We start from the raw sequence: 15,509 nt of genomic DNA, 5'->3' as shown, positions 1-15,509 counted from the left end.
TAAAAGAATTAACCTGTCTATGCTTTCCCACAAAAGTTTATTTGGGGGTTGCAGGCATGTGCATAGTAAATGTGGTATGGCAAAACCAGTATTCACTCAAGTTCTAATTCTCTAGTGTTTTCATGATGAGTCCAGTTGTGAAATGAAACCTCATTAGGAAAGCCCCCATTCTTTCACCATGTGTCTTAAAGTGATTTCTATGCCTGTTTGTTGCTACACACATAAACAAAGGCCTATTTGGTATTAAAGTACAAATAAGCATTTTGTCATAGTGTTCATATATAGCTATCCTCTTACATGTAGTTTTCAAATTATAATATTTCTTTTTCAGTGAGAAATATGAGTGGGCATGTAAGAAGAAGATCCAAATCTGCAGGAAGAAGAGAGTCTTCCCAGGTTGTTGGGCCTCTGGTTGTGAGTGCTTCAACATTTAATGTTTTCCATTACCAGAATCAATTTATTTATTGTTGTTGAACTAGTACATATACATTCATATTGTCTTCCATATTGATAAAAAATGATAATGGAATCTCATGAAAAAAACATTGACCCAGGACGATTAAATTCTGTTCTTGCCTGGATGGGTGTGCTCTTAAGTTTCCTACCTGTTGTCCTATACTAGTCAATAATGGATTACACACATCCATTTCAGTGTAGATTAAAACAGTTTGTGTCTGCGAGAAGAGTAACAATTTTATTAAGAAAAAAATTGTGTGTGTGTGTCTGTGTGTGTATTACTGTTGGAAAATATATTTAGACTTATGATTAAATATATGTATGTATTATATACATTCATAAATTATTGATTTTTAAAATTTGTGAACAAAATCACACCCCTAGGCTCAGCAGCCCAGTGATAAACCACCTCAACTAGAGGAACCACCGTCTGAGAATCAGGATACTATATCTGCTCAGGACATTGAAGGTGAAGGAGCACCTGTGGCTCAAGTTGAAAAGAGAGGGGATAAGAGTCCTTGTGGGTCTATGGGTGGTGGAGTTGTATTTGTACATCATGCATTATGACCCACTGGAAACAAGAGGAAAGAAACATTAGAAAAATATTTCAAACAATTCTTGCTACTACTCTGGGGAAAATGTGGAGTGAAGACAAGTAAAATTGTCAGAAAACGTTCCTAGCCTTCAGAAAGTGGCTTTTTCTTGATTGGGCTTTCATACGTTAACCTTTGAGTGCATTACAGAGCTCCTATATAGTTTGTTCAGCCAGTTTCTGAGTGCTTCTTTTTTATGTTTCTATGGGAGAATGAAATTGTGGGACTACCAAACCTGCCATTTTGCTGATATCTTCATTTTTTAAAGACTTTTTCCCACACAACATTTATTAGTGCCTGCTCATGCCATGTAATGTACTAAGTGCTTGGAGTCTCAGTGCCAAAGAGAGACCTAATTTCTGTCTGAAACTTATAATCTAGTCAGAAAGACCCTAACAAATCACTGATTTAATACACAAGTACAATAACAGCTAAGTACAAAAGGGACAATTTAGTTTTCTGGGGGTAGCCTGGAGTAAGGAAGGAAAGGGTAATGTTTGAACAACTTGTTTTCCTTTTTTCTGGCAAGAGACTCCTGAAGCTAATGCTCTTGGGATACTTATGCAACATATTTATTACCATACGAGTATATAGGCTTTTATTTCATAATGATGAGGGAATGACTATTATTTCCTTATTCATATTTCATGGTTTTACTTCTTAAAAAGTGACCTTTTTATTTTTAAGGGCCTGCTATGGAAGCTAATCAACAGGAACTGGCTCTGCTGAAGACTGTGGATAAGCCTGGGGATGGTCCTGATGTCAAGGAGGAGATTCTACCAAGTCTAGAGACCATTGAAAAGCCAGAAGCAGGTTGGTTATCCATTAAGATGCAAATTATGGGGTTTCTTTTTTCTACAATATTATATATTTTTTAACATAGAGGTAACATTACGGCTATTTTAATAACAGACTTCACATACAAAGTTTATTAGAAAGGCAGTTCAGACCACAGTGACCGTCATATTAAGTCATCAAAGATGGGAACAAATTGGGTCAAATTTATATTGCGTTATAAGAGCCAAAAGTATTTTCTCACTTTGGAGTATAAGTCATTTAGTCAACAACTAATAATTTTCAGATATTTTATAAAGGCCTGCTTTTCACATAACCCATTATAATAAACATCAGTTTATATTTTGATGTCACCTATGGTGGTAATGGTTTAAAACTAGTGTGGACATGTGATTTTTTTGGTGTAAATGGAAATGCTTTTAATTGTGTAGAGCCAACAGTTTGGGTGATAATGGGGACAAATGTTTACCCTACTTCAAACAGCTACATAAAGACTAAACTATCCCAAAGAAACATTTTTGCATTTTTCCACAATAGAGACAAAACAAATGCAATAATGGCCTTTCTGTTTACTTTGCTTAGGTAGTTCCAAGCACATCTTATATTCAAAATATTATTTCACGTGAAAACATTGAAAACATATTTTTCCTTAGGTTTTTTGTTTGGTTGGATTATTACTGAAAGTATGTTATTTTTCCCTTTCTACCTATACCTACCTTTAAATAATTTAATTTGATTAAATTTGCACTGAACTGGAACAATCTCCTTATTTACTTATTGCACTAAAAATTGATGTGATTCAAATTGCTGTTTATATGACTAAAAGTTTACCTTCAATATCTCTACAGAGGTTAACTGGATGTAAGCCAAAGGGTCACCCCTAGGGACTGGCTTTAATCCATCAAAACTGTAGTGTCCTGTGTATAGCTATAGTCATCTAAATAAAGTTCTGCAAAGTAATTTGCCTCGATTTTCTTTTTATTATAGGTGAAGGGCAACCACGGATTTAAACAAAGGTAGACTGAAGCTAAGTACGCTGTCCCTATGTTGGAAATTTGACTGCTCACCATCTCTCAATAAAGTTTTACAACTTTCTTCAAAGAATTCTTGCATAATATTATTAAATGTATTCCTAGGTATTTGATGTTTTTGAAAATTGTATCTGTTTTGCAAGTTTTTAAGTATTTGAGACTGTACATAGAGAAAAAATGTGAACTGACTTATTTTCCAGCAACTTTGCTAAATATGCTTATTAATTCCAGAAGTTTATCTATTGATCCTTTTGGATTTGAAAAATAACACAATCATATCATCTTTGAATAATGTTCTGGTTTTGCCATTTTAAAGACTATACCTTTACTTTCTTCTTCTCATTTATGGTATTGGACAGGACCATCCAATACTATTTACTAGTGGATATCCCTGTCTTTATCCTAATCAGAAATGGAAAATTTTTCACATTTCAATATAATGTTTACAGTGCCTTCTCATAGGTACCCTTTATCAAAATAAGGTAGTTCCATTCTGTTCCTGTTTTGCTAAGTATACTAAACTTGAATATATGTAGAATTTCATCAAACACTTCCAGTGCATCTCTTGAAATCATAGGACTTTATTCCTCCATTAATTGGTTAATGTGATAAATTACATTAAGTTTTCACATTACATCTCTGAGCCCCTTACACTTCTGCAACAAAGTATAACATTCAAAATCCACTCTGCTTATGGAATGGCAGGGGATTATAAACAGCAACTATTCCTCCCTCTTACAGAAGTTAAAAAATATTTCCCTGAACCAAAAAAGGAATGAAAATCTGTGGTCCATTTGAAAAATGAGTAGAAATTTAGAGTATCCTAATTTGCCACAAAATACGTGAGACGTTCCTAGGTTGTAGAACTGGCTGAAAGGACTAGGTAGAAAAAAAGTGAAATGAACAAGAGGGACCTGCTGAGGGAAAATTACTTGGGTCCTACCAACTCCGTCTCCATAAAGGCTATGGCATGAACTAGCCATTGGTTTCAATCCTGGCTCTGACATACTGGCTGTGTGATGATGGAAAATACTTAAATTCGTTGGGTGTATTTATCTATTTCTAAAATAGAAATTATAATATAATATTTACAGTAGAGTACTGCCATGAAGAAAAAGTGAGTTCACACACACACACACACACACACACACACACACACACACGTGGAGAGAGAGAGAGAGAGAGAAGGAGTTACAGTACAAATGGATATGATCCATTAATTATATTCTGTGTTTTTGTTTAATTTTTCATGTTTTTTACTTTTTGCAGTTACATCTGTAGCAAATGATATGGCTTTTGAATTTCAAGTTGAGATAAGAAGTTAACTTTATAAATGAATTAGAGCTAAGGAAATGATTTGATTTAAATAAGTTATGTAGTTATCAGACATGGCATCAATTTTAAAGTTGTTTTACAAATGACAGAGGCCTGGCAAATGCTGCCTTAAAGTCCTGCTATGGGCTTAAGTTTGTGCTCCACACAACTCAATACCACAGTCTCTGTCAAGTGGTTAGGCATTCCTTAAACAGCACTGTGGTGGCTAACAGGGTCATAAAGGGCACTACTGAAGTTTTTAGATTGAGTTACCACATGTCCATTGATTTGACTGGTAAGGAGACAACTACCCCAAATAGATCTAAAAAGTTTCCTATGGCAGCAAAAGCAAGATCAGCATTGTATCAACTCCCTATGTCCCTAGTCCCACAGCATGATGCAGAATCGGAGATGCTCAGTGATAGACACCACAGGTGGTGAGTCTCTCTGCTGGCGAGGAGCCCACAGCTGTACCCTAAGGCACTGAGCAGTTCTGTAGACCACAGCTGTACTCTAAGGTGGAGCAAGGAGGAACATCCTGTACTCAACTGAAAAGAGGGAGATGGATGAATAAGGACCATATGTCAGGGACGAGGGGAAGATGACGGAACAGTAAGACGCGGAGATCCCCTTCCTCCCCACAGATACACCAGAAATACTTCTACACGTGAAACAACTCCTGCAGAACACATACTGAACGCTGGCAGAAGTCCTCAGACCTCCTGAAAGGCAAGAAACTCCCCACGTACCTGGGCAGGGCAAAAGAAAAAAGAATAAACAGAGGCAAAATGATAGGTACAGGACCTGCACCAGTGGGAGGGAGCTGTGAAGGAGGAAAGGTTTCCACACACTAGGAAGCCCCTTCGTGGGCTGAGACTGCGGGTGGCGGAGGGGGAAAGCTTTGGAACCACGGAGGAGAGCACAGCAACAGGGGTGTGGAGGGCAAAGTGCGAGATTGCCGCAGAGAGGATCAGAGCCGACCGGCACTGACTAGCCTGAGAGGGTTATCTGCTCACCCTCCAGGGACCGCGGGGCTGGGAGCTGAGGCTCGGGCTTCGATCGGGGCGCAGGGAGAGCATGGGGTTGGCAGTGTGAACACAGCCTGCAGGGGTTAGTGCACCACGGCTAGCTGGGAGGGAGTCTGAAGAAAAGTCTGGACGTGCCAAAGAGGCAAGAGATGTTTTCTTCCCTCTTTGTTTCCTGGTGCGCCGGGAGAGGGGACTAAGAGCGCTGCTTAAAGGACCTCCAGAGACGGGTGCGAGCCACAGCTAAAAGTGCAGACCCCATAGACGGGCATGAGACACTAAGGCTGCTGCTGCCGCCACCAAGAAGCCTGTGTGCGAGCACAGGTCACTATCCACACCCCTCTTCCAGGGAGCCTGTGCAGCCCGCCACTGCCAGGGTACCGGGATCCAGGGACAACTTCCCCGGGAGAACGCACAGTGCGCCTCAGGCTGGTGCAACGTCTCGCTGGCCTCTGCTGCTGCAGGCTCGCCGCGCTCGCCGTGCCCCTCCCTCCCCGCGGCCTGAATGAGCCAGAGTCCCCTAAGCAGCTGCTCCTTTAACCCCGGCCTGTCTGAGCGAAGAACAGTCGCCCTCTGCTGACCTACACGCAGATGCAGGGCCAAATCCAAAGCTGAGCCTCTGGGAGCTGTGAGAACAAAGAGAAAGGGAAATATCTCCCAGCAGCCTCAGAAGCAATGGATTAAAGCTCGACGATCAACTTGATGTACCCTGCATCAGTGGAATACATGAATAGACAACGAATCATCCCAAATTGAGGAGGTGGACTTTGAGAACAAGATTTATAATATTTTCTCCTTTTCCTCATTTTGTGATTATGTATGTGTATGCTTCTGTGTGAGATGCTGTCTGTATAGCTTTGCTTCCACCATTTGTCCTAGGGTTCTATCCGTCCTTTTTTTTTTCCTGATTTTTAATTTTTTTCTTAATAATTACTTTTTACTTTAGTAACTTTATTTTATTTTACTTTATCTTCCATCTTCCTTTCTTTCCTTCCTTCCTCCTTTAGACAACGAATCATCCCAAATTGAGGAGGTTGACTTTGAGAAAAAGATTTATAATTCTTTTCCCCTTTTCCTCTTTTTGTGAGTGTGTATACGTATTGTTCTGTGTGAGATTATGTGTGTATAGCTTTGCTTCCACCATTTGTCCTAAGGTTTTATCAGTCCACTTTTGTTTTTTTTTTTCATTTTTTTCTTAATAATTAGTTTTAATTTTAATAACATTATTATATTTTACATTATTTTATTTTACTTTATCTTCTTTCTTTCATTTTTTTCTTCCTTCCTTCCCTCCTTCCTTCCTTCCCCATTTCCTCCCTTCCTCCCTCCCTCCGTTTTTCTTTCTTTCCTTCTTTCTTTCCTTCTTCTTTCCTTCCTTCCTTCCTTTCTTTCTTTCTTTCTTTCTTTCTTTCTTTCTTTCTTTCTACTTCTACTAATTCTTTCCTTCTACTTTTTCTCTCTCTTATTCTGAGCCGCGTGAATGAAAGGATCCTGGTGCTGCAGCCAGGAGTCAGTGCTGTGCCTATGAGGTGGGAGAGCCATATTCAGGACACTGGTCCACAAGAAACCTCCCAGCTCCACATAACATCAAATGGCGAAAGTCTCCCAGAGATCTCCATCTCAACACCAGCACCCACTTCACTCAACAACCAGCAAGCTACAGTGCTGGACACCCTATGCCAAACAACTAGCAAGACAGGAACACAACCCCACCCATTAGCAGAGAGGCTGCCTAAAATCATAAGAAGTCCACAGACACCCCAAATTACACCACCAGACGTACACCTGCCCACCAGAAAGACAAGATCCAGCCTCATCCAGCAGAACACAGGCACTAGTCCCCTCCACCAGGAAGCCTAGACAACCCACTGAACCAACCTTAGACACTGGGGACAGAAACCAAAAACAACGGGAGCTATGAGGCTGCAGCCTGAAAAAGGAGACCCCAAACACAGTAAGATAAGCAAATGCGAAGACAGAAAATCACACAGCAGATGAAGGAGCAAGATAAAAAACCACCACCTAACAAATGAAAGGAAATAAGCAGTCTACCTGAAAAAGAATTCAGAATAATGATAGTAAAGATGATCCAAAATCTTGGGCATAGAATAGACAAAACGCAAGAAACATTTAACAAGGACCTAGAAGAACTAAAGGTGAAACAAATAATGATGAACCAGACAATAAATGAAATTAAAAATACTCTAGATGGGATCAGTAGCAGAATAACTGAGGCACAGGAACGGATAAGTGACCTGGAAGATAAAATAGTGCAAATAACTACTGCAGAGCAGAATAAAGAAAAAAGAATGAAAAGAACTGAGGACAGTCTCAGAAACTTCTGGGACAACTTTAAACACACCAACATTCGAATTATAGTGGTTCCAGAAGAAGAAGAGTAAAAGAAAGGGACTGGGAAAATATTTGAAGAGATTATAGTTGAAAACTTCCCTAATATGGGAAAGGAAATAGTTAATCAAGTCCAGGAATCAGAGAGTGTCCCACACAGGATAAATCCAAGGAGAAATACACCAAGACACATACTAATCAAATTGTCAAAAATTAATTACAAAGAAAACATACTAAAAGCAGCAAGGGAAAAACAACAAATAACAAACAAGGGAATGCCCATAGGTTAACAGTTGATCGTTCAGCAGAAACTCTGCATGCCAGAAGGGACTGGCAGGACATAGTGAAAGTGATGGAGGAGAAAAACCTGCAACCAAGATTACTCTACCCAGCAAGGATCTCATTCAGATGTGATGGAGAAATTAAAACCTTTACAGACAAGCAAAAGCTGAGAGAGGTCAGCACCACCAAACCAGCTTTACAACAAATGCTAAAGGAACTTATCTAGGCAAGAAACACAAGAGAAGAAAAAAACTTACAATAACGAACCGAAAACAACTAAGAAAATGGGAATAGGAAAATACATATTAATAATTACGTTAAATGTAAATGGGCTAAATGATCCCACCAAAAGACACAGATTGGCTGAATGGATACAAAAACAAGACCCATATATATGCTGTCTACAAGAGACCCACTTCAGACCTAGAGACACACACAGACTGAAAGTATGGGAAGGGGAAAAGACATTCCATGCAAATGGAAACCAAAAGAAAGCTGGAGTAGCAATACTCATATCAGACAAAATAGATGTTAAAATAAGGAGTATTAGAAGAGACAAAGAAGGACACTACATAATGATCAAGGCATCGATCCAAAAAGAAGATATAACAATTGTAAATATTTATGCATTCAACATAGGAGCACCTCAATACATAAGGCAAATACTAACAGCCATAAAAGGGGAAATCAACAGTAACACATTCATAGTACGGGACTTTAAAACCCCACTTTCACAAATGGACTGATAATCGAAAATTAAACTAAGGAAGGAAAAACAAGTTTTAAATGTTACATTAAACAAGATGGACTTATTTGATATTTATCGGACATTCCATCCAAAAACAACAATATACATATTTTTCACAAGTGCTCATGGAACATTCTCCAGGATAGATCATATCTTGTGTCACAAATCAAGCCTTGGTAAATTTAAGAAAATTGAAATTATATCAAGTATCTTTTCCGACCACAACACTATGAGATTAGATATCAATGACAGGAAAAGATCTGTAAAAACTACAAACACATGGAGGCTAAACAATACACTACTTAATAACGAAGTGATCACTGAAGAAATCAAAGAGGAAATAAAAAAAATACTTAGAAACAAATGACAATGGAGACATGATGACCCCAAACCTATGGGATGCAGCAAAAGCAGTTCTAAGAGGGAAGTTTATAGCAATACAATCCTCCCTAAAGAAACAGGAAACATCTTGAATAAACAACATAACCTTGCACCTAAAGCAATTAGAGAAAGAAGAACAAACCCCCCCCCCAAAGTTAGCAGAAGGAAATAAATAATAAATACCAGATCAGAAATAAATGAAAAAGAAATGAAGGAAACGATAGGAAAGGTCAATAAAACTAAAAGCTGGTTCTTTGAGAAGATAAACAATATTGATAAACCATTAGCCAGACTCATCAAGAAAAAGAGGGAGAATTCAAATCAATAGAAATAGAAATGAAAAAGGAGAAGTAACAACTGACACTGCAGAAATACAAAAGATCCTGAGAGATTACTACAAGAAACGCTATGCCAATAAAATGGACAACCTGGAAGAAAGGGACTAATTCTTAGAAATGCACAACCTGCCTAGACTGAAGCGGGAAGAAATAGAAACTATGAACAGACCAATCACAAGGGCTGAAACAGAAACTGTGATTAAAAATCTTCCAACAAACAAAAGCCCAGGATAAGATGGCTTCACAGGCGAATTCTATCAAACTTTTAGAGAAGAGCTAACACCTATCCTTCTCAAATTCTTCCAAAATATAGCAGAGGGAGGAGCACTGCCAAACCCATTCTACGAGGCCACCATCACCTTGATACCAAAACCAGACAAGGATGTCACAAAGAAAGAAAACTACAGGCCAATATCACTGATGAACATAGATGCAAAACTCCTCAACAAAATACTAGCAAACAGAATCCAACAGCACATTAAAAGGATCATACACCATGATCAAGTGGGGTTTATTCCAGGAATGCAAGATTCTTCAATATACGCAAATCAATCAAGGTGATAAACCATATTAAAAAATTTAAGGAGAAAAACCATATGATAATCTCAATAGATGCAGAGATAGCTTTCGACAAAATTCAACACTATTTATGATAAAAACGCTGCAGAAAGTAGGCATAGAGGGAACTTTCCTCAATGTAAGAAAGGCCATATATGACAAACTCACAGCCAACATCGTCCTCAATGGTGAAAAACTGAAAGCATTTCCACTAAGATCAGGAAGAAGACAAGGTTGCCCACTCTTACCACTCTTATTCAACATAGCTTTGGAAGTTTTAGCCAAAACAATAAGAGAAGCAAAGGGAAAAAAAGTAATCCAAATCTGAAAAGAAGAAGTAAAGCTGTCAGTGTTTGCAGATGACATGATACTATACATAGAGAATCCTAAGGATGCTACCAGAAAACTACTAGAGCTAATCAATGAACTTGGTAAACTAGCAGAATACAAAATTAATGCACAGAAATCTCTTGCATTCGTATACACTAATGATGAAAAATCTGACAGTGAAATCAAGAAAACACTCCCATTTACCATTGCAACAAAAACAATAAAATATCTAGGAATAAACCTACCTAAGGAGACAAAAGACCTGTATGCAGTAATTTCTAAGAAACTGATGAAAGAAAGTAAAGACGATACAAATAGATGGAGAGATATACCGTGTTTTGGATTGGAAGAATCAATATTTTGAAAATGACTCTACTATGCAAAGCAATCGAAAGATTCAATGCAATCCCTATCAAACAACCACTGGCATTTTTCACAGAACTAGAACAAAAAAAGTTCACAATTTGTATGGAAACACAAAAGACCCCGAATATCAAACACAAACTTGAGAACAAAAAACGGAGCTGGAGGAATCAGGCTCCCTGATTTCAGACAATACAAAAAAGCTACAGTAATCAAGACAGTATGGTACTAGTACAGAAACAGAAAGATAGATCAATGGAACAGGATAGAAAGCCCAGAGATAAACACACGCACATATGGTCACCTTATCTTTGATAAAGGAGGCGGGAATGTACAGTGGAGAAAGGACAGCGTCTTCAATAAGTGGTGCTGGAAAAACTGGACAGGTACATGTAAAAGTATGAGATTAGATCACTCCCTAACACCATACACAAAAGCAAGCTCTAAATGGATTAAAGACCTAAATGTAAGGCCAGAAACTATCAAACCCTTAGAAGAAAGTATAGGCAGAACACTCTATGCCGTAAATCACAGCAAGATCCTTTTTGACCCACCTCCTAGAGAAATGGAAATAAAAACAAAAATAAACAAATGGGACCTAATGAAACTTCAAATCTTTTGCACAGCAAAGGAAACCATAAACAAGATCTAAAGACAGCCCTCAGAATCAGAGGAAATATTTGCAAATGAAGCAACTGACAAATGGTTAATCTCTAAAATTTATAAGCAGCTCATGCAGCGCAATAACAAAGAAACAAACAACCCAATCCAAAAATGGGCAGAAGACCTAAATAGACATTTCTCCAAAGAAGATATACAGACTGCCAAAAACACAAGAAAAAATGCTCAACATCATTAATCATTAGAGAAATGCAAATCAAAACTACAATGAGATATCATCTCACACCGGTCAGAATGGCCATCATCAAAAAATCTAGAAACAGCTTGTCCCTGGAAGATGGCGGAAAAGTAAGACACGGAGATCAACTTCCTCCCCACAGATACACCAGAAATACATTTACATGTGGAACAACTCCTACAGAATACCTACTGAAGGCTGGCAGAAGATCTCAGACCTCCCAAAAGGCAAGAAACTCCCCAGGTACCTGGGTAGGGCAAAAGAAAAAAAGAAAAAACAGAGACAAAAGAATAGGGCCGGCACCTGCACCAGTGGGAGGGAGCTGTGAAGTAGGAAAAGTTTCCACACACTAAGAAGCCCCTTCGCGGGTAGAGACTGTCGGCGGCGGAGGGGGGAGCTTCGGAGCCGCGGAGGAGTGCATAGTAACAGGGGTGCGAAGGGCAAAGCAGGGAGATTCCTGCACAGAATATCGGTGCCGACTGGCACTGACCAGCCCGAGAGGCTTGTCTGTTCACCCTCCGGGCCGGACGGGCCTGGGAGCAGAGGTTCCGGCTTCATTCGGAGCGCAGGGAGAGGACTGGTGTTGGCAGCGTGAACACAGCCTGCAGGGGGTTAGTGCACCTCGGCTAGCCGGGAGGGAGTCCAGGGAAAAGTCTGCACCTGCCGAAGAGGCAAGAGACTTTTTCTTCCCTCTTTATTTCATGGTGCGCGATGAGAGGGTTTTAAGAGCGCTGTTTAAAGGCACTCCAGAGATGGGTGCCAGCCGCGGCTAAAAGTGCGGACCCCAGAGATGGGCGCGAGCCGCGGCTAAAAGCAAGGACCCCAGGGACGGACGGGAGACGCTAAGGCTGCTGCTGCCGCCACCAAGGGTCCTGTGGGCGAGCATAGGTCACTATCCACACCCCTCTTCCGCGGAGCCTGTGAAGCCCGCCACTGCCAGGTTCCCGAAACCAGGGACAACTTCCCCGGGAGAACACACGGCGGGCCTCAGGCTGGTGCAACGTCACGACGGCCGCTGCCGCCGCAGGCCCGCCCTGCACGCAGTGCCCCTCCCTCCCCACCCCCCCACCCCCGGCATGAGTGCGCCAGAGCCCCCGAATCAGCGGCTCGTTTAACCCCATCTTGTCTGAGCAAAAAACCGATGCCCTCCAGCGACCTACATGCAGAGGCAGGGCCAAATTCAAAGCTGAGTCCCTGTGAGCTGTGAGAACAAAGAAGAAGGGAAATCTCTCCCAGCAGCCTCAGAAACAGCGGATTAAAGCTCCACAATCAACTTGATGTACCTGCATCTGTGGAATACATGAATAGACAACGAGTCATCCCAAATTGAGGAGGTGGGCTTCGAGAGCAAGATCTATGATTTTTTCCCCTTTTCCTCTTTTTGTGAATGTGTATGTGTATGCTTCTGTGTGAGATCTTGTCTGTATAGTTTTGCTTGCACCATTTGTCCTAGGGTTCTATCTGTCCATGGTTTTTTTAAAAATTTTTTTCTTAATAATTAATTTTAATAACTTTATTATACTTTACCTTCATTCTTTCTTTCTTTCCTTCTTTCTTTCTTTCTTTCTTTCTTTCTTTCTTTCTTTCTTTCTTTCTTTCTTTCTTTCTTCCTTCCTTCCTTCTGTCCTTTCTTTCTTTCTTTTTTCATACTTCTACTAATTCTCTCTACTTTTTCTCCCTTTTATTCTGAGCCGTGTGGATGAAAGGCTCTTGGTGCTCCAGCCAGGAGTCAGGGCTCTGCCTCTGAGGTAGGAGAGCCAACTTCAGGACACTGGTCAACAAGAGACTAGTCCCAGCTCCACATAATATCAAATGGTGAAAATCTCACAGAGACCTCCATCTTAACACCAGCAACCAGCTTCACTCAACGACCAGCAAGCTACAGTGCTGGCCAACCTATGCCAAACAACTAGCAAAACAGGAACACAATCACACCCATTAGCAGAGAGGCTGCCTAAAATCATAATAAGGTCACAGACACCCCAAAACACACGACCAGACGTGAACCTGCCCACTAGAAAGACAAGATCCAGCCTCATCCACCATGACACAGGCAGTAGTCCCCTCCACCAGGAAGCCTACACAACCCACTGAACCAACCTTAGCCACTGGAGACAGACATCAAAAACAGCAGGAACTACGAACCTGCAGCCTGCAAAAAGGAGACCCCAAACACAGTAAGATAAGCAAAATGAGAAGACAGAAAAACACAAAGCAGAAAAAGGACCAAGATAAACATGCACCAGACCTAAGAAATGAAGAGGAAATAGGCAGTCTACCTGAAAAAGAATTCAGAATAATGATAGCAAGGATGATCCAAAATCTTGGAAATAGAATGGACAAAATGCAAGAAACAGTTAACAAGGACCTAGAAGAAATAAAGATGAAACAAGCAACGATGAACAACACAATAAATGAAATTAAAAGTACTCTAGATGGGATCAATAGCAGAATAACTGAGGCAGAAGAATGGATAAGTGACCTGGAAGATAAAATAGTGGAAATAACTACTGCAGAGCAGAATAAAGAAAAAAGAATGAAAAGAACTGAGGACAGTCTCAGAGACCTCTGGGACAACATTAAACGCACCAACATTCGAATTATAGGGGTTCCAGAAGAAGAAGAGAAAAAGAAAGGGACTGAGAAAACATTAGAAGAGATTATAGTTGAAAACTTCCCTAATATGGGAAAGGAAATAGTTAATCAAGTCCAGGAATCACAGAGAGTCCCATACAGGATAAATACAAGGAGAAATACGCCAAGACACATATTAATCAAACTGTCAAAAATTAAATACAAAGAAAGCATATTAAAAGCAGCAAGGGAAAAACAACAAATAACACACAAAGGAATCCCCATAAGGTTAACAGCTGATCTCTCAGCAGAAACCCTACAAGCCAGAAGGGAGTGGCAGGACATACTGAAAGTGATGAAGGAGAAAAACCTGCAACCAAGACTACTTGACCCAGCAAGGATCTCATTCAGATTTGATGGAGAAATTAAAACCTTTACAAACAAGCAAAAGCTGAGAGAGTTCAGCACCACCAAACCAGCTTTACAACAAATGCTAAAGGAACTCTCTAGACAAGAAACACAAGAGAAGGAAAAGACCTATAATAACGAACCCAAAACAATTGAGAAAACGGGAATAGGAACATACAAATCGATAATTACCTTAAATGTAAATGGACTAAATGCTCCCACCAAAAGACACAGATTGGCTGAATGGATACAAAAACAAGACCCATATATATGCTGTCTACAAGAGACCCACTTCAGACCTAGAGACACATACAAACTGAAAGTAAGGGGATGGAAAAAGATATTCCATGCAAATGGAAACCAAAAGAAAGCTGGAGTAACAATTCTCATATCAGAAAAAATAGACTTTAAAGTAAGGACTATTAGAAGAGACAAAGAAGGACACTGCATAATGATAAAGGGATCGATCCAAGAAGAAGATATAATAATTGTAAATATTTATGCACCCAACATAGGAGCACCTCAATACATAAGGCAAATGCTAACAGCCATAAAAGGGAAAATCGACAGTAACACATTCATAGTAGGGGACGTTAACACCCCACTTTCACCAGTGGACAGATCATCCAAAATGAAAATAAATAAGGAAAAACAAACTTTAAATGATACATTAAACAAGATGGACTTAATTGATATTTATAGGACACTTCATCCAAAAACAATAGAATCACATTTTTCTCAAGTGCTCATGGAACATTCTCCTGGATAGATAATATCTTGGGTCACAAATCAAGCCTTGGTAAATTTAAGAAAACTGAAATTGTATCAAGTATCTTTTCCGACCACAACGCCATGAGACTAGATATCAATTACAGGAAAAGATATGTAAAAAATACAAACATATGGAGGTTAAACAATACACTATTTAATGATGAAGTGATCACTGAAGAATCAAAGAGGAAATAAAAAAATACCTAGAAACAAATGACACTGGAGACACAACGACCCAAACCTATGAGATGCAGCAAAAGCAGTTCTAAGGGGGAAGTTTATAGCAATACAAGCCCACCTTAAGAAGCAGGAAACATCTCGAATAAACAATCTA

The 15,509-nt window shown here is 39.7% G+C and overlaps 1 protein-coding gene across 1 annotated transcript; it reads left to right on the top strand.

Annotated features, from left to right (window-relative positions):
* Positions 1-339: 339 nt before the first annotated feature.
* Positions 340-4,200, top strand: LOC307180573 (putative G antigen family E member 3; the record flags this gene model as incomplete). Its single annotated transcript, XM_079910957.1, has 4 exons — positions 340-414; positions 841-925; positions 1,737-1,862; positions 4,145-4,200. The coding sequence occupies 4 exons, from the start codon at positions 340-342 to the stop codon at positions 4,198-4,200; spliced, it is 342 nt and encodes a 113-aa protein (XP_079767083.1).
* Between the last annotated feature and the right edge of the window lie 11,309 nt (positions 4,201-15,509).

Source organism: Stenella coeruleoalba (genome assembly GCF_951394435.1).
Source record: "Stenella coeruleoalba genome assembly, chromosome: X".
Classification (NCBI taxonomy): domain Eukaryota; kingdom Metazoa; phylum Chordata; class Mammalia; order Artiodactyla; family Delphinidae; genus Stenella; species Stenella coeruleoalba.
This window is presented reverse-complemented; position numbering and strand designations above follow the sequence as displayed.